Source organism: Kwoniella dendrophila, chromosome 8, assembly GCF_036810415.1.
Source record: "Kwoniella dendrophila CBS 6074 chromosome 8, complete sequence".
Lineage (NCBI taxonomy): Eukaryota > Fungi > Basidiomycota > Tremellomycetes > Tremellales > Cryptococcaceae > Kwoniella > Kwoniella dendrophila.
In genome coordinates this window covers 614,557-634,395 of record NC_089483.1, presented here as the reverse complement: position 1 = coordinate 634,395, position 19,839 = coordinate 614,557, and the positions used below count along the sequence as shown (strand labels likewise).

At 38.4% G+C, this 19,839-nt stretch overlaps 4 protein-coding genes across 4 annotated transcripts; 2 read left to right on the top strand and 2 right to left on the bottom strand.

Annotated features, from left to right (window-relative positions):
- Positions 1-63: 63 nt before the first annotated feature.
- L201_006092 (pyruvate carboxylase) lies at positions 64-3,960 on the bottom strand (the record flags this gene model as incomplete). The annotated part of the gene is made up of 5 exons (XM_066221817.1): positions 64-171; positions 235-2,984; positions 3,037-3,395; positions 3,450-3,734; positions 3,800-3,960. The coding sequence occupies 5 exons, from the start codon at positions 3,958-3,960 to the stop codon at positions 64-66; spliced, it is 3,663 nt and encodes a 1,220-aa protein (XP_066077914.1).
- A 1,767-nt stretch (positions 3,961-5,727) lies between these two features.
- On the bottom strand, positions 5,728-8,159 carry L201_006091 (uncharacterized protein; the record flags this gene model as incomplete). The annotated part of the gene is made up of 14 exons (XM_066221816.1): positions 5,728-5,798; positions 5,854-5,920; positions 5,995-6,138; positions 6,241-6,372; positions 6,445-6,520; positions 6,585-6,646; positions 6,717-6,845; positions 6,930-6,984; positions 7,060-7,101; positions 7,145-7,251; positions 7,335-7,385; positions 7,462-7,470; positions 7,689-7,824; positions 7,918-8,159. 14 exons carry the CDS (start codon positions 8,157-8,159, stop codon positions 5,728-5,730), a joined length of 1,323 nt encoding a protein of 440 aa, XP_066077913.1.
- A 5,536-nt stretch (positions 8,160-13,695) lies between these two features.
- On the top strand, positions 13,696-15,775 carry L201_006090 (uncharacterized protein; the record flags this gene model as incomplete). Its single annotated transcript, XM_066221815.1, has 2 exons — positions 13,696-15,046; positions 15,099-15,775. 2 exons carry the CDS (start codon positions 13,696-13,698, stop codon positions 15,773-15,775), a joined length of 2,028 nt encoding a protein of 675 aa, XP_066077912.1.
- A 1,090-nt stretch (positions 15,776-16,865) lies between these two features.
- On the top strand, positions 16,866-19,648 carry L201_006089 (uncharacterized protein; the record flags this gene model as incomplete). Its single annotated transcript, XM_066221814.1, has 8 exons — positions 16,866-16,890; positions 16,988-17,026; positions 17,100-17,140; positions 17,250-17,373; positions 17,509-17,572; positions 17,637-17,664; positions 17,736-17,798; positions 17,864-19,648. The coding sequence occupies 8 exons, from the start codon at positions 16,866-16,868 to the stop codon at positions 19,646-19,648; spliced, it is 2,169 nt and encodes a 722-aa protein (XP_066077911.1).
- Positions 19,649-19,839: the final 191 nt, after the last annotated feature.

Below are 19,839 nucleotides of genomic sequence, written 5' to 3'. Positions count from 1 at the left end.
ATTTTATCATTTTTGGTCTGTTTAGGGGTATAATGTATATATATATGAATAGAAAAAGGAAATCTAATGGGTAATTTCAACAGTCAAATCACCTTGAGCTATAGAATCGTTTTCTTTAACCAATACTCTCTTTACTTTACCTGAGACAGGTGAAGAAACGACTGATTCCATCTATAAATGTATCACAATATACGTCAGCAATATTTTAGAAAGGGCAAGCAACCTAAAACTTACCTTCATAGCACTCAATACACATAATGGATCACCAGCTTTGACATCTTGACCTTCTTTAACTCTAACGTCAATGACAACACCAGACATTGGTGAACCAATTGATCCAGGATCAGAAGATGCTTTTTCTCTTGAAACATGTTCAATTGCTGCGTTTGTGTCCTCAATAACGACAGCTCTGGTTTCACCATTCAATTCGAAGAAACATTCTCTTGTACCTTTTTGTTCATTTAATGTACCAACAGCTAACAATTTTATTGTCAAAATTTTACCTTTTTCAATTGATATAGCCATTTCTTCACCAACAACTGGTTTACCTAAGAAATATCTTGTTGGTAACACACTTAAATCACCATATTTTTCAACAAATCCTTGGTATTCTTCAAATACTTTAGGATACATGTAATAACTTGCAATATCATAATCGGTAATATGTTGACCGAATTTTTCTCTTAATTCACCTTTTATTTTTTTGAAATCTAATGGTTTCATTGATAATCCAGGTCTTTGATCAATTCTCTCTTTATCTCTGATAATGTTTGATCTCAATGGCTCAGGGAATCCACCGTATGGTTGACCCAAGTAACCTTGGAAGAATTCAATGACTGATGCTGGGAAATCGAGTGTAGCAGCTTTTTCGATAACATCTTCTTTTGTTAAGTTGTTGGATACCATGAATTGAGCAAAATCACCAACTGTTTTGGATGATGGTGTTACTTTGATGATATCACCACACAGCTGGTTGGCTTCGATATATTTCTTTTTGATATCTAACCACTGTGTACCAAGACCCAATTGAGATGCTTGGAATTGAAGGTTAGTGTATTGACCACCGGGCATTTCGTGGTCGAATACACCGGAATCGGAAGCTCGCACATTGGCTTCGAAACATTGGTAGAGTTTTCTAATTTGGGACCAATACTGGTTCAAAGCTTGAATGTTTTCGTGGGAAATACCAGTTCCAAGACCGGTTTGCTCAAGAGCACCACATACAGCTCCCATGGCTGGTTGAGAGGTAAGACCGGAGAGGTCATCGATGGCAACATCAACAACATCGGCACCAGCATGAGCACAAGCGATCATACTGGCGGCGGCGATACCAGCCGTGTCGTGAGAGTGAACGTGGATAGGTAAATCTGGGTGGGCTTTTCTGATTGAACCAATGAGTAATCTGGCAGCTTCGGGCTTCAAGAGACCAGCCATATCTTTAATACCTAAAACGTGAATACCTTCTTTGACTAAAGCATCTGTCAAGTCGAGGTAGTATTGCAAGGTATATTTGGTTTTCTTAGGGTTGGCGACATCACCTGAGTAACAGATGGTGGCTTCGACTACACCACCAGCCTTTTTGGCAGCATCAATACCGATCTTCAAGTTGTCAAGGTAATTGAGTGAATCGAAAATTCTAAAGATATCTAAACCAGCTTCTACAGCTTTCTTGGAGAAGTCGTAAATGGCGTTATCTGGGTAAGAAGTGTATCCAACAGCATTGGCACCTCGTACTAAAGCTTGAAGAGGAATATTGGGGACTAATTTTCTGAGGGTTCTAAGTCTGTCCCATGGATCTTCGTATAAGAATCGCATGGCTACATCGAAGGTGGCACCACCCCAACATTCGAGAGAGTAGGCGTTTTGTAAAGCGTGGGAAGTTTCTTTGGCAATGTTGGCCATATCGACTGTTCTCATTCGAGTAGCTAAAAGAGATTGATGGGCATCTCTCCAAGTGGTATCCATGATAAGACAACCTTTGTAGTTTCTGATAGCTTTGGCGAAAGCTTCTGGACCTTCGTTGACGATGATGTTTCTCCAACCGTTTTGGCATGGTACGGAAGTATCGACGATCTTGGAAGAATCGGCATTATCTCTGATCTGAGGAATAATGGCTTCAGTATTGAGACCGGGTTCACCCATTTGACCTTTGATAGAAGAACCGTTAACGGCGAGGTCACCGAGATAGGCAAGGAGTTTTTGGGCTCTGTTTTGGGAGTGAACGAGTTTGAATAGTTCTGGTGTATCATCAATGAATGTGGTCCAGGTTTTACCAGATTCGAAAACTTGATGAGTAAGTAATCGGATAAGGAAAGGGATGTTGGTCTTGACACCTCTGATTCTGAATTCGACTAAAGATCTCAACATCTTTCTTCTAGCTACTTCGAAAGTAGCACCACTAACTGAACATTTGACTAATAGAGAGTCGTAGTGAGGGGTGATTTGCGCACCAGCGTAACCTGAAGAAGCATCTAATCGAACACCGTTACCACCGGCCGATCGGTATACTTCAATTTTACCGGTATCAGGTTGGAAACCAGCAGCGGGGTCTTCAGTGGTAATTCTACATTGAATAGCGAAACCTCTTCTGTGGATGTGTTCTTGAGTTAAACCAAGTTGTTCAAGTGTAACACCAGCGGCAATTTGGATTTGAGCAGCTACGATATCAATACCGGTGATTTCTTCGGTAATAGTGTGCTCGACTTGGATACGAGGGTTGATTTCGATAAAGTAGTGTCGGTTTTGTTGATCGACCAAGAATTCAGCTGTACCGGCATTTCGGTAGTTGACACCTCGAGCGAGTTTGAGGGCGTCACTGAGAATAGCTTGTCTAACGTCTTCATCAAGGTGAGGAGCAGGGGCAACTTCGACAACCTTTTGGTGTCGTCTTTGTACGGAACAATCTCTTTCGAAAAGGTGGACACAGTTGCCTTCACCATCGGCAAGCAATTGAACTTCGATATGTCTGGGTCGATCAAGGAATCCTATAAGAATTGTTAGTATGGAGGAGATATTAGAGGTTGAGGGTCCACTTACGCTCGATGAACACAGTACCATCACCAAAGGCGGATTTAGCTTCACTGACAGCTCTTTCAAAAGATTCTTTGAATGATTCTTGATCTCTGACGACTCTCATACCTCGTCCACCACCACCCATAGCAGCTTTGATAATTACTGGGAAACCGTATTTTTCGATGAAATCATGAGCTTTGTCGTATGATTCTACTGGTCCTGGTGTACCTGGTACGACTGGTACACCGGTCTTGATAGCTAATGTTCTAGCTTTGGTTTTGTCACCCAAAGCGTCGATAGTGTCTGGTCTTGGACCGATGAAGGCGATACCTGCATCTTCGACTTTCTTGGCGAATTCAGCGTTTTCTGAAAGGAAACCGTAACTATTTACAACATCGTGAGCGAAGTGGTTCGCTGGAGAAGGGGTTTTGACTCACCCAGGGTGAATCATATCAACTTCATGTTCTAAAGCGATTCTAACGATATCATCTTGAGAAAGATAAGCAGCAACAGGAGCTAAACCTTTTCCTACCAAGTAAGATTCGTCTGATTTGTATCTATGTGCGTTCATTCGATCTTCATGAGAGTAAATGGCTACTGTTGACATTGCCAATTCGTGTGCTGTTCTGAATACACGAATAGCAATTTCACCTCTGTTGGCGACGAGGACTTTCTTTAATGGACCTGAATGTCCGGCTTGCTTCTTTCGCAAACCATGGATGCTAGGGGAGTATCGACATACGTCAAATTGTAATTGGCAACAATCGCTCAGATCATGGTTACTCACGTTTGCGGGTTGATTGAAGGGTTTCCGGAAGGTGTACCAGGTCTAGAGGTATCATAGCCTAAGTGGCTGACCCAGGCTTCAATCTGTTGATGAGTAGATGAGCCATTGTGTTGAGAAGAGAGTTGATCGATGTCATTTTCGGGACAAACATCAAGAGTCATTTTGGTATGGGTGTAGATGGATAATTGAGTAAGGGGGATAGAATAGGTTGATTAGCATTTTTTCGCTTATTTATCATATAAACGTCACTGAACGTGCGAAGCACGGTTGAAACAATGACAGCTCGACAAAGGTAGCTGAACGGCTGGTCCTTTTGTCGTGCGTGGGGAAGGAAGAGGTAACGAACAAAAGAAGCAAGTATATCGCTTTAGCCCCAAAAGGAAGATATGGACTGGCTCGGGGAAAGCTGAGTTCCGTGAGAAGATTGATGGTAAATATCACTTACAGGTGTTGATGCTTCAGCCATTTTGTCTATACAAGCAAGAGCTTTAGTACTCTATGGGGGTCTAATTGCCAGATTTATAGAAACGTTCGCTGAGTGTTTATACGTTGATTAAGAGATAAGATCCAAGAATAAGTGTTCAAGGCGTGTTGTGTTGATGATGACAACAACAAAGGAGGATCAATTTGATTTTGGTGTTGATCAAGTAGTACCGTTCTGAGCAAAAGTAAATGGGAAAAGGAGAAAGGAGGGATCTTAAGTTTTCCGAAGATTACCTTGTTAAGATGAATATATAAAAGAAAGGAAGGGAACAGTCCAAACGGGAGGAATGTACCGCAAAGTGATATCTGAATGAGGATAAGAGTGGTAATATAATGAATGATAATGAGTAAACGTAAATGGAACGGATTTAATTTCAACTTTTGGGATAATGGTTTATCGGTAGTCCGTTGATTGGCTTAAACTTGATTATGGTGATGAGTATGATGGGTATGATGACAGCACAACAAACTGATATGACTCTGTTACTAGTGGGGAGTGGTTAGGTAATTAACGATTACCGGTTATAGTGATAACTGTTATCAAAGTTGACTCACCCTTAACACTACTCTATGGTGATGATATGCGATACAATACGCGACGGGGCACCGGTAGATTCCTCACTTTATATTCCCTTTGGCCCCTTTACCCGCTTGAACCAATCATAATTTCAAATATACTAGACTATGGTCTTCGGTATTCGGCCCGTGCTCAATATGTACTGTACATACCAGGAGTAAAGGTACACCGTACACCGTACAAAGGTAGTTCTCGATCACTACATAAGTTAGAACCCACACTCTGTTTGCTGAATGCGAAGATCTCCTTTCATTTCCAAGCTTTACATCAATCCGATAAAACCGATATATGTACCATAAACACAAACTTCCTGACATTGTCTACTCGGAAATACCGTAGATGATATAGGTGAAGAGGATCTCTGTTCATAAATCGTGCATAAAGCTATGCTCATCTGGTATAAACCTTTATTCAAAGAGTGAAAAAGCAATTCATTATAATATGATTCCGAATTGTAGAGCTATCGATGGTGTTATCTAGACGATTCGGACTATTCTTATCTAAAGTTGCGATTTACATACACCGCGCGGAATGGAATCAAACATTCCGCTGCATGAGTCAGTCCATCTTGGGATCCGACGGTATTGGATTCATTCTGTTTTATGTAAAGTGAACTCTACACGGCATTTCGCTGATTTAGATTGAACATGACAGCTACCTGATATTAATTATCAATCTTCTGGATGATATCTACAAAAACAAGACATTTTGAATCAATCATCCACTTGATCATCATAATTACAACTCTTAAGCTCTTGATTTCAAACAATGACAACAACAGCAATATCACCTCGTCATCCTCTCTATCTCTATCTTGGTATACAACTTATATCGCATCTTTCTCATATTGAACCCTTACACCCCTTCTTTAGTCCATCATACTGATTGATCCATCCTCTATCGCGTAAACTACCTTATTGCCTATACGCCTTGCAACCGCTTCGAAATAACACTAAAGGATCGATACCCCTTCGAATAAAGATTTGTGACTTACTACCAACGCAATAACCGATAAAGTTGATAGCTGACATAGTTTGTCTTTTAGTATATCCACCGACATTCTATGCCAACACGATTAAAAAGATTTAAATATTAAATGCGTGACTTAGACATACAATGATCAGAATGAACTTACAGATGAAATCATTACCATAGCCAAAGAGAAACCGACACTTGAAAATCCGGTAAACCAAAAAGAAACCAATCTACCCCAAGCATTATGTCTTGGCAGATAAGTTAAACAGCATGCAGCGATAACACAGGCGATATTACCGACGAACTGGAATATGAAAAACCACAGTATCAACACTGTCAATACGGAATATCGTATAAACTTCGATCATCGAGAAAAGAGAAATCAATCATTGCAATGGGGACTTACCATAACTACACATCTGATGTTCTTGAATTTTGAAGCTATATAACCACCTAAAACCAAAGACACGATTTGAATAGTGGATTGTGGAATATCTAATAAAGTAGTTTGTAACTGTGAAAACCCAAATCCATTGACCTAAAGCGAGATTTGATTTCAGTTAAACTAATGATAATAGTCGATAAAGCAGGAATAATGAGTGAGACTCACAATTTGAGAAGAAAAATTGGTAACTACAGCATTTGGAATCTGGGAAGTCGCAGAAGCTAACATGATGAAATATGTTCTATAGAGTAAATCGCTATATCAGTATCTGGGATGTCATGGTACATGAAGGATGGGAGGCCTACTTTGGGTCCAAGAAAGCTTCTCTAACTTGATTCCATTTGAATTCGGTATTCTTAGTACCGGTCTAAACAATGATTACAATTAGATGAGTTCCCAAGCACAGACACTAACAGTAAGCGAGAGTTTGGGCTCACTCTATTCTCAGCTACTCTTTTGATCGCAACGATCTTTTGATCTTGTGTTAGGAATTTTGCTGAAGCTGGTGTGTCAGGAAGGAAGAGTAAGATGACTATGCCCCAGACAGCTGTGAAACAACCGAATACCTACATAAATACCAATAGATCAGCTTTTGCTCACAATTTATCCAATACTGAGGGAAGGATTTTTGGTCTGGCATTTCAACTTACAACAAAGATTAAAGCCCAAGTTGGAATAGCTGCACTGGTTGAATGGCCAATACCACTGATTAGTCAAACAAAAAAGTCGAAGATCAGTAACGAAACGTCATTTGACAAGTCATGAGAAACTTCGACTTACTATGAGGATAAACCACCTACGATACCTGCCCAACCATTAAAACTATAAAGTTAAATGTCTTACAGGAATTTCATCAAGTTTCCACCATAATGGAGTCATTAAACCTAATCCAGGTGTAACAGCAGATTCTAAACAACCAAGTAATAATCTACAAATCAAGACCGAAGCGAAACTTCTACATGCTGCCGTACACTATACTCCATATGAAGAATAAGTTCAGGTGGTTTCCATCTGATGATTACGATGACAGGATAGTAATGCATTTCAAGACTTACAGCACAGATTATACCCCAGATTATACAGATGATACCCATGACTTTACCAGTCTATCATTTAGGATGCATAGGGTAATTAGTTTATTTTTACTATCAGTGTAATAAACAAGATTTACTGAAAACTCACATTGAATTTCTGAAGTAAAATGTTTCCAGGCCATGAGGAGAACAGATAACCAAGATAAAAAGCAGACGCGAATCAACTCTACAGTTTATAAAAGATAAGCGTTTGTCAATCATATCTCTCTCGACACAAGGCAAAATGATCTACTGTATCGGTGTCGGAATCTCCAGTAATACAGTAGGAGTATTTTAGTGGCATACAGTACAAGTATCGAATAGAAATTGACTTACAAATTGTGAAGAAGACACATGAACACCAGCTTTCATACCAAATAAATTACCATAATTAATTGCAGTTTTATCTAAAAAAGCTAATCCTTGAGTTACACAAAAAATAGGTAAAATTCTCCAATCGATTTTCCTCAATCTACACAAGTCGGCATGAATATGTGAAGAAACAATCAGTTAGTAATAACACTTTTCAAATCAATTCGTGGGAAAAAGGAGCGTTTCAACTTACACAGTTTTATTTTCTGCTGGAGTATATTCGTATCCTTGTGATTGTTGATATAAATCTAATCCAATCTCATGTTTATTTGTTGGAATGTTTCTTAATTCTTTATCTTTAGCTTTAGCTTTATTATCATCGTCGTCATCTTCATCTACAACTTCTTCAACTACACCTGAACCATTTTGATCTTTCTCATTGTCACCAAGATGGACCGGTTCTAATTTAGATTCAATCGTAATTTCTTTAGACATCTTTAAATAACAAAAGGATTTAGTACGTTCAATGATATTCAATAAGTACGCAGAGATGTAAGTTGAACCAATTGATTGAAGATAGAAAGAAACGGTATCTTAACAACTCATCTCCCATTTTAAATACTTTTTGGCGATGAAATGCTCCAGTATGCTCATAAGTAAAAGTAGCTACAGCTGCAATAAGGAAGAGAAGAAGTATGATGGGTAATTCAAACTTAGAATGCGCCATGATTGATCAACGCTAAAACAACTATCAAATCAATCAAGTTAGTTGGAGATAAGTCATGTGAGGTTGTAAAAGGCAAAGCAATCAAATCAAGATCATTTCAAGAAATCAAATTTAGTCGTTTCTTATCGGTCCGTCCGAGATCCGAAGGTCGATTTCCTGCGCTTTTACACCTTTCAAGTTTTCATCTTCGTCCCTTTCAATGGTATTTCAGGTAAGCTTATCTTTTGATGGTGCAAAACGCTTAACCAGTTATATTAAATGTTTTCAAAAATCAATTCTGCCCCAAATTTGCCCTTCGACCTAGACAAAGTAACCTTATCTCAAGATACGATGCTGTAATCAGCTTCAAGCCTCATCCTATTTTGTTGATAGCTTGTTTGTACCTTTGGTTGAAACGGCGCTTATAGATTTCAGATTTAAGCCTATCATTGGAAATTACAATGTAAAACTAGCATGTTGTTATTCATTCTGTTGGAAAATGTTGGAAAAAAAAAGGGGATAAGGGACAGGAAATGTGAATCTCTTCTACAGATGGAGCTCATTTGAGATGTGCCAAGCGAGCATCCACCACATTTATCGATTAATAGTATAGATAAGCTATTGGAAAATGATTGCAAAGGATTTGAACTTCCATCAATCAGAATCAGATGACTTATCTGTTCTTACTTCTTAGCGCCAATTATTATTATTGTATATTCCGAAATACTTAAAGCTTTATGAAAGTTAACATCATGAGAACGATTTATACGATTCCGATGGCAATGAAGGGAAGGTGGTAGGCAATGGAGGAGAGAGATGTGTGGCACTGGCTTACCAAATACGATAATACTCATCAAATGCAGAGCGCTCGAATTAAGTCAGCTGAAAGGGTAATCCTTTGATATTGATTGCTAAACAAATTAGATTGGATCAAAGCTGAATTTTAAACTTCCTTACCTGATTCAACCAACCCTACGTCTTAAGGCAGGTCATATCGTCTCAATCAAGCTTGAAAATTGCATCTCGGTTTTCTTGATAACCCAATTTCCGAAATCGTAAGATAAAATAACCTTATTTCCGTTACGAGTATGTCAGGAACTGCCACTTATCAAACTCGATGATTTCTGGTAGACTACCTTTAGCTTGTCTTTGTGTCTTTGTGGGAAATTGTTATACGCAATTTGTACGAGACGACCGTGATATTTTACGAGTTACATGAGAGCACAAATATAGATAAGCATAAAGTATTGATACACAGATGCACTCTGAAATACACTCACTCGTCTTTCTGATAGGTTTAGTACAGTTTCTTCGTTGGTCAGTGGATTCATCAATTTGTGCCAATAGTCTGTATTAGTCTTCAGTTGTATGCATTAGGATTTTTTTCATCCCGTAGTATGTGTATCATATTGTCCATAGTATATGCCACTTTTCTATCCGTAATGTGTAATACTGTTCTGTCAATGTTATTCGCTGCTATTCTGTCCTTACCATATACTACTGTTCTATCTGTCCTACTCGTATACTACTATTCTTTCCCATAGTATGCTATTAGTTACTCTTGTAAAAGCAAACGAGATGACAAGCATGTATATGGTTATTATGAAACAATATATAATGCAAATTTTATATCGATGGCAAGAGCATAAAGTAGGATATTCCGTCTGACTAATCTTGTGAATATTCACGAGCTTGCACTTTTTACATGGGATGTGTGAAAATGTTAAAATGTTGCCTTTTTTCTGATCAAATTGAATCACTGAAGAAAGCAAATTTGTTTAAAAGGTCATCGAAATGGAATGTATTATATTGAAATATACTGGTTTGTGAATTTGTAAAAGCTCTAAGGAGTTGAGATTGATCGACGATTTTTTCGTATTTTAGCCAGTTTAGCTCTTTGTACCCACCAACCACCAACAGCATTGGTTAGCAGACCATCCAATCATCTTTCAACCGGGAAATGACTAAAAATCACTAGGAACCATCATCACCTCCTGTGCCAATTGATCCTTTGCATCGTTGTAGTTGGTGTAATACTCGATAAGCAAAATGCATAAGAGACAATGAACGATATCAACGTAGACGATGGAGGTGTAATTATCTCTGACCATTACGCCATAAGCTCCGGAACCATTGTATTACTGATACATCGATTATACAGCCCAAAGCGATTCATAGTCGTCAGTCTGGATCCGTTTGCAATTGTGACACTGCTTAAGTGAGAATTGGGATGAAAAGAAAACCGCTACAAAAACAACATTGCCACAGTAGTCTGCAATCTTAGCTCGAACACCATACTCTTGTACTCAAGTAAAAAAGATGATTTCCGAATAACCAGGATCAAGGTAATACCACAGTAACGAAAAATACTGTAAAGGGTGTAAGAAATCGCGTTTGAAGCTAAACAATCCAAGCGTTAAGTTTTAGTACGGTTGGTATACAATAATTTTTAGCGCGTTTATGTAACGTTTGAAACGAGATACCTTATGAATATGTGTAGATCTCTTTCGGCACTAATTTCCACGTTCAGAGTGAATTGACATGCATCCTGCTTACCTCGCTGTAGATATTATATCCATTGGTTTCAAGTCGAGACTTTTCATTATTCGCTCCACTTGCGGTGTACGATCTCGGGACAACCCAGATATACATCAATTTATCTTTTATATAACCGGAGGGTTGTTTACCGAGATTACATGGAAGAAGATTTTATGCTTCACACATATTTCCAGTAAATCGTTTCACTACCGAGATAATCGTAGGCTTGCATACCTGTAGGTGAGCACCCATATGGTACGAGTACGGTATGCTTACCAGGCAGGTTACAACGGGCTTTTCTACAAGTAAAAAGCACATGTATTCCTCTTGGAGTCCTTTATTTACGATCGAAACGAAACATACTTTTACATCTTTACAACCTGTGGTGGTGTCCTTTACAATTTCGCATCCATACCATGCACCCGTTTCATTTATCTTACACCTTTTTTTCCTTTTACCTTACTCTCCGCAGCCACTTCTTATTTTTCCCTTTTTCTCAATTTCTTCTTTTTTTTTACTTTACCTTTTTCCTTAGCCTCAACCCGCGGACATAACTTTTTCACCACCGTTTCAAGAACCTCGTGTTTTTACGCCTTCTCCCATAAGAGGCGTTCCGCTCTGACTCTTGATATCCCAATTTTCAGGGTTTTCGAATGGGGAAAATGAGGTAATTTCATTTATCTGATTTCATTTAACTTTTTTCATTTAAACGCGATGTGGTGACGTGTGTTTTAAAGGTGCTGCACTGTATTACAACTTCTCGGTGATTTCAATAGAAATCAGTAATGTTTTACCTCCGATATTACCGTTTGAAAATATCCAAAAAAGGTGTCATCAAAACACGCTAATTTATGACGCTAAATTGTATACATATACACACACACATCAATCATCAAAGCGTTAAGCGTAAGAGAGCACAGACTTCCTTTGGTTTGGGTCAAAGATAAAAGGTCAAAGCAGAGGGGGATTAAGTGAGGTAAGAAAACATTACAAGTACAGTATTGTCATTCATGTCAAGCCGCATGAATCGAACATGTCGCTGAAAGAACGGAGAGAGAGCGAATGCGAATGAGTATTATGAATATATGAATTGCCTATAGAAATGATGATGATTCAAAAGACTATTGTTTTGGGAGAATCAGGATCAACCCTAAATTCATTTATCTTTTCTTTTCCCTCTTTTCCTTGAGTTCATATAGTCTTATCCCTGGAGCAGTCAAATTGATGAATTTTATCTATCACGGTATATTTTACTAAAGTGGAATAAAAAAACACGTAATTTCCATATCATTATCATATCGTATCTATCAGAGGAGTTAATTATTGGCTCTTATAACCTTTTATCTCTCTTAATTAATCGCACTCGTACACCACCATTGAACTTTTGTATCATTTCTCTTTTTTCTTTCTTGATCACTTCATACCCCGCACGAAATCGTACTATTTTAGTGCGGCACCGATTTTTTTTTTTAGATTACAATTTCTTAAGAGTTGTAGTAATAAATTCCAATCTATAAACTTTACTCCCTCATCTGCGTCTTTCCAACCCTTCTCTCCCCCGTCGTTTTTAATAGGTTTACATACCTCTCTTTACGTTCTTTCAGTTAGATCTAAACAGAAAAGATAGAAGGAGTAGTGAGTGAGTGACCAAAAAGAAGAAATACAATCAACTTTAGTTCAAATGATATACCGGATCACCCGTTCTTAGTCTATCCGACCAATTTCTCTTTCTTATATCTTTACCATAACTTCGTTTACTATCATTCCTTGATCAAAGTTGAATTTATCATCGTTGATCTCAATATTATATACAACATCAACAACTACAAGAACAACAACTTATCAGTCGCAACAATCAATTAGCTTCGCCCGATCTACCGTACATACTTGAAGATCAGATTCAAGTTCAATTTCGGCCGTCTTTGCACAACCTCATTTATAATACACGCGACTCTTAACATCTTCACAACCACTCAACCACTAATTGAACGAATATCACATCGTCAGGTGCAGATTGCAGTGCAGAATACAGGATACATTCGCTTCAACGTTGTACCCTTTGGACCTGACCTGACCTGATTTGGCAAGTAAGACAAGCAAAATCGATAAACCCTTTCTTTTTGGTACCTTGCCTCTCGAAATCGCAATAAAACCAAATCCGCTCGTACGCTACAACAACATCCTTAATTCACCTATCTACCTTATAAAGTGTGGCTGAATTAAGAGATTAAGTATTGTAGAAACAGGAGACTCTTTATTTGTGTACAAACAGTAACGTGAGTCGTTCGTCGCAGATCTTCACAAATTCATTCACACATAGATGTGCCGGTTTAGACTCTGATCCGACACTCACCCATTGATTGTTCTTACGAGCTTTGCTGACGGTCCATCTTGACAATCTTATTTCTTTCCAAACTACTTCGCCTTATGTCTTAATGCGACAACGACATTATTCAACACACACTACCCTTTGGCCCACGGATCTCAAAACCTCGTTTTCCCCACTTACCCACTTCCGCAATCCATTTCTGCTTCCCATCAAACTTTGCTAACATCAAACCCGATTTCCACGTCTACTGCTATCTTACAATTTATACCTTTTTTCCACTTAAAACCTATATTGTGCAATAAATTACACCTACTATTCGTGGTGAACATCATAATCGACCTTCGATGACCCCAATAACCTCGTTGGCGACAAATTCGGCATGTACGAATTCTAATTCACCTGACGATGCTATAACTTCCACCATTAGCTTGTCCACCCCTCTTACATCGCTCATAACCATGACTACAGGCGGATCAAACAATTCATCTCCAACAGATTTCGCTTTTGAAGCACCCATCAATTCGAACACAAACATTTCAGCACCTTTCAAGCCCGAACCAGTCAAGACCGCCGATTCGTTCACATCTAACGGAAGTGAAAATAGTCCATTCACTCCTTCAGGCGGTCAAATCAATAACTTTCCCGCTTCTTATTCCTACAACGCTTCGTCTGCTGCATCATCATTTTCTTCAGCTTCCGGATCAGGTGCTGGCAGTTCATTCTCTTCAGTAGACGCTTTACCTGCTATATCTAGAGATTTCGTCAGACCCTCTTTATCCGAGACCCGTCGCCCAGCCACAGCAGGTGGAGCGTTACAAAGTCGAAGTCCATTTGCTGGATATATGCCCCCAAACGGAAGTGACGACGATCACAAATTCAAAAAACCAACTCACATCAGACCAACATCTTCAGACGGAAAAATGAGATTAGGCACTACAATGGAAGAAGGTGAAGGATTCTTCACCAATCCGTTCCAAGCATCAGACAAAGATGCAGTGGAATCTGGAACCAAACAATCAGCTACCCAAACAACACCAACTGTCGATCCTCACTATATCCCTGCTAATAGAAGAGCATCTGAACCTCAATTCAACGTACAGCAGAGCTGGGGACAACAGTCCCCTCTTACCGCGTCAAACGATAATTCGAGTATAGGTTTGACTTCAGCTCATACAGGATACTTACAGCAGCAACAAATGCAAGGATCACAACCTGCACATCAACTATCGGCATACCCTCGAGCAAATTACAGTAGTAGACCGCAAACTTCCGATGGGTTACCAAGTTATCCTCATTTTGCTGCAAATGTATCTTTACCAAGTGCACAATCAATTGCTAGACAAATACCTGGAATTCAAGCTGCTACAGGAGGATTCTACCATCCTCCTACACCATCATCAGCAAGAACATTTGATCATCAACAAGAAAATAAATCTGGATATATGCCGTTCAGAGATGATAGATCAAACTCATTAAACTCATTACCACCTCCTATGGTTGGCCCACCCGCCACAGGTTTCCCAGGCGATAGAGCATATTCAATAGATTCAGGTATGGCTAGACAAGGCCAACAACCACCTATCAGATCATCTTATATGTCTTCAGGTAAACCAGGCGAAATGTCTTCGGAATTAACCTTTGTTCAGCTTGGTGGACCTGCACCAAAGAAAAGACCTAGAAGAAGGTACGATGAAATCGAACGATTATACTCTTGTGGTTGGAATGGTTGTGAGAAATCATACGGTACCTTGAACCATCTGAATGCACATGTAGCTATGCAAAAACACGGAGAGAAGAGACTACCTTCTGGTGAGTGATAACAGTCTCGCGAAAGACCTACGACTGATTCGTGTGATTTTAGAATTCAAAGATATGCGAAAAGCATGGCGAAAGAAGAAGAGAGAACTAGCTGCGAACAATGCGAATGCTATGTATGCTGCCAACGCCGCAGCATGGTCACAAAGAGCATCAATCAGTTCAGCATCAGGAACAGAAAGTGATTGGGATAGAAGAGATTCAATGATGTCTACAGCTTCAGATTATACACATCGATCTTCAGCTTCTTATCCTATCGGATATGCACCATGGTCATCTAATGGTGCAGCAGGAGGAGAATCAAGACCTTCAACTTCATCCTCATCAATTTCGTCCGTTGACGGTAGAAGTTATTTTGCAGCACCACCACCTCAATTAGCAAATCAACCAAATTATGGTAATACTATAAATCCAAATCAAAATGCATATGTAAATGCAATTAATCAAAGAAGAGTTTCTGCACCACAACATTTACCTATGCCAATGTCTTCAGGCGTGGTAGGAAATGGTTTAGATGGGTTTAGACAGATTGGCGTGGAAAATGGTGATCATCCTACACCCACCGCACAAAATCCGTTCCCAGGTCAAGGAGGTCAAAGAGCTGGGTTTCCATTCGCTACGTTAACTTCACCAATGGCAGGTGGTCAACCAATGCCTTTAACTGGAAGTAATGGTGGGAATGGTGCGTATGCAGGTGGAGGGCAATTCGCTTTCCAACGATAAACTCAAAAACAATTAAATGGAATGCGGACAATGCTTCTCTCTTTCCTGCCTCTCTTAGTATAGAATCTTGTAGATAAAACATGTAGCAATAGCTTTCCTTTTTTTTTTTATTATCATTTCATCAATCTAATTTTTGCTTTTTTCTTCGTAATTCCTTTTCTCATTCCAGTTCGTACTAAATTTGTAATATAGAAAAAGGTGAACAAAATGGGGATACAATATCAAAAAGGAAGATCAATAATTATCAAAAAGCACTTATCGTATGTAAATATATTATATAAATTTGAATATGCACCAAATCGTGAGTCATTGTCAGTTGCGCTGAGGCGATAAGTAGTCATACATAGTAATAAATGCGGATTACTTGATTGAACTGAAATGTAATGCGCTTGGCGTTAATGATGCATCAAACTCACTGATAATAAGATTCCTTGATTTGAAAGTAGATTTGAAAGTAGATCTTCGGTGGCCGACGAATGCTATCTGAATAATATCGTAAGATGAATAATCTTAGATGAATAATACCCGAAACGGGGCAAAGGTCATTTAAGATTGCTCGCATATAACCGAATTAGTCACTGACTTATTCGCATCGCATACGAGCTGAAAAACGGTGGGACCGAGGTATGACATTCGCCCTTATTATTCTGATGATCTACGTTGACACCTAAGTGTCAAGTAAGAAAAAGCAATGTCCGTCACCACTATCAATCTCTGAAATCAGTAAGAATTAGCACATTCAATTAAATACATTTTACCTTTATTAGGGTATAGGATATAAAGAGAGAAACGTATAAAAGGTGGTCTGAGCGTCATCACATCACCTTTCAATAACAATAACAATAACAATAACAATAACAATAACAATAACAATAACAATAACAACAACAATCACAATCTCAAACATTACAAACTCAGGTTTAGATCATCATAAACCCAACAACTCATACATCATTGTCCCTTCAAGGTTATCGAAATAGGTAAAAACCATTTTCTGAGTAGATATCTCTTGCTTTAAAAGAAACATTCCGATACATATACTACTGGGACTGCTAGCTGAGAGAAATAGAAGGATAGAATACAAGTAAGAATGGGTTTGAACAGTCCTTTACCAGGTAAGCAACATCTCACAAACATCAGGGGTAATCATTATATGACCAGTCTAGTTTTGGAGCAACACTAATAAATGTTCGTATTATTACCCTTATGTAGTAAGACTGGAAGAAGAAACGAGAAAAGCTGCAAAGATACGTATGTTAACGGATCTGTATAATCCTTTTTATCTGAAACGGTGCTGATGAGAGGTAATTTTATCTGTGTGTAGTGAGGAGTTTTGTCGATGTAAACAATAATGGGTTAGATAAAGTAAGTTCCAATACATGAAATATTCTCTCACATGTGTTCCAAGATGAAATCCATTAATCAATAATCTGGATGAACAACTAATTTGGTTGAGTTTGTGTTTCGCTCATAGGTTATACCTAGACATATTTTGGAAAGAGCAGCAGGTTTTGCAATTTTTACAGTGTTCAAAGCTGGTTTTGTGCTTACTGCTAGAGCTGGAAGTGGTATAGTTATCGCTAGATTAGAGGATGGATGTAAGTTGAAAATTCTGTTCGATTTACTAATCAACCCTTTCTCAACTTCCATACAATCAATTCAACCCCTTACGAAAGAAAGTGTGAAGTCAAATCGGGTATAGACTGATCTTGCTTTCCATTCGTTGTTGATAGCTTGGTCACCACCTTCAGCTATAGGTTTGGGAGGATTCGGTTTTGGTGGTCAGGCGGGTGCAGAGTGAGTATATCCCCCTCATAACGAAGCACATTTTGGCTGATATAGTTGAAATCTCACGTTCCAGAGTAACAGATTTTCTCGTTGTTCTAAACGTAAGTGATGATTTTGATCGAAACTCGCTGATGCTGCGAATCAATGAGCTAATCGCTATTCGTATCCACAGTCTCGATCAGCGGTAACATCATTCATGTCAGCTGGAAGTCTTACACTAGGTGGTAATTTATCTGTGAGTGAAAATATTCACACCGAACATTTTCGCTCATAACTGATTGGATTATATCAACATTTTAGGTCGCTGTTGGACCACTAGGTCGAAATGCTGAAGGTTCAGGATCAGTCAATACTAAAGGTCGGTTGGCAGCCATGTATTCCTATTCCAAGACCAAAGGTCTATTTGGCGGTGTTTCGGTAGAAGGCTCGGTAATAGTTGAAAGACAAGATGCAAATCGAATAGCATATGGTGGTAATCCAAACGCCAAACAAATATTATCAGGTACATTTGATCCACCAGATTGGGCCTATGTTTTGATTGAACAATTAGAAAAAGCGACTGGATTACCTGGTGGACAAAGATGGATTGAAAGAGATGAAGATGGTGAAGGCGGAGGAATGGGATATGGGCACGGACATGAACGTGGTAAACATGGAGGCAGTAGTAGTAATGGAGCAGGATATGTATTCGGTCAAGGTGTTGGTGCAGGTGGAAATTCTCCAAACAACACTGGTAGTGGTAGAAGATCAAGAGGAAATAGTTTGTTTGGTGGTTCAAATGATAGAAACAATAATATGCCAACTTCACCAGGTATGGGCTCAGGATCACCTGTACGACCAAGTAGTTCAAGAAAAGGTTCATCATTCAATCCTTTCAACTCTGGTACGAATAGTCCCAAAAGAGGTTATTTAGAACATTCTTCAGAAAATTATTCATCAAATCCAAATTACGAATCTACCTCAAATAATGCTTCGATCGGTTTAGGTATAGGTAATGGAGGTAGATCAAGATCAGGTTCGTTATTGAAAAATGGAGAAGTACCTCAACCTTTTTCATATATGAATCCATCGAAAGCTCAATCACCTTTAAGTCAAAGTCAAAAAGATAAAGATAAAAATACCGATTTATTAGGTGATTGGGGTAATTCGGATGATCCATTTTCTTCTTCGGCGGCGGCGGCTGGTGGTGGTAGAAGAAAAGCAAGTGGTGGAGAAAAAGATTTATTAGGTCAATGGGAATCAAATGGAAATCAATTATCTGCACAATTTTCTTCGTTGAAAACCAATGATAATTATCATACGACAAGAAGTAGAAGTAATTCAAGACCTACACCATTTGAAGGTATACCTGAAAAGAAAGAAATGGTTGATTATACACCAAGAGAAACTGAATCAAAATTCGCTAATATGGATTGGTCAAATTATTCTAATAATGCATCCGCATCCGGCTCAAATAATTTCATTTCAATTGCTTCTGGTCAAAATCAACATCAACGTCAAAGATCAAATTCGCCTACTAAAAAAGCAAGACCATTTTCAAGTTATATAAGTGGTAGTGGTAATAATTCACCTTCCTTGGGTTATATTAATAATAATAATACAAAAGATTTCTCACCATTTGAAGATTTACCTGTTGGTAGATTAAGATCAAATTCAAATGAAGATGGATCTAAACCATTTGAAAGTTATTCGAAATATTCTTCTAATAATAATGTTACAATCGATCATGATCGATTCAATGGCAGCCAATCAAATAAACCAGAATTAAGATTGAAAGAAGGATTAAGTGGTGATCATGATACTAACAATTTATTTGAGGGATATGCAAAAGCTATAGGATTATTTGATTTTAATTCAACTGAATCAGGTGATTTAACATTTAAATCTGGACAAGTTATAATTATTTTAGATAAAGTTGATTCTTCTGGAGGAAAATGGTGGAAAGGTTATTCACCTATATCAAAGAAACAAGGTATTTTCCCTTCAAATTATATCGAAGTTATTGAATTACCAAAAAAACCTAAAGGTAATTTAACTTGGAGTGAATTAAGGAAAAGAGTTGGTGGGAATGAATTTGATCAATAAACTAAACGGTTGATTAATTAATCCCATTCATAAGTATATATGAAATGGGTAGAAGAAAAAATTTATGTACGAATAGGCTGAAATTTTGTTGGGGTCAATCCATACGTCTTTGATATCATCATCTTTTTCTACTTTACCGATTTAAGTGGTCTTTTCAAAAAAAAAGGGGGTAATTATATTTTACAGAATCA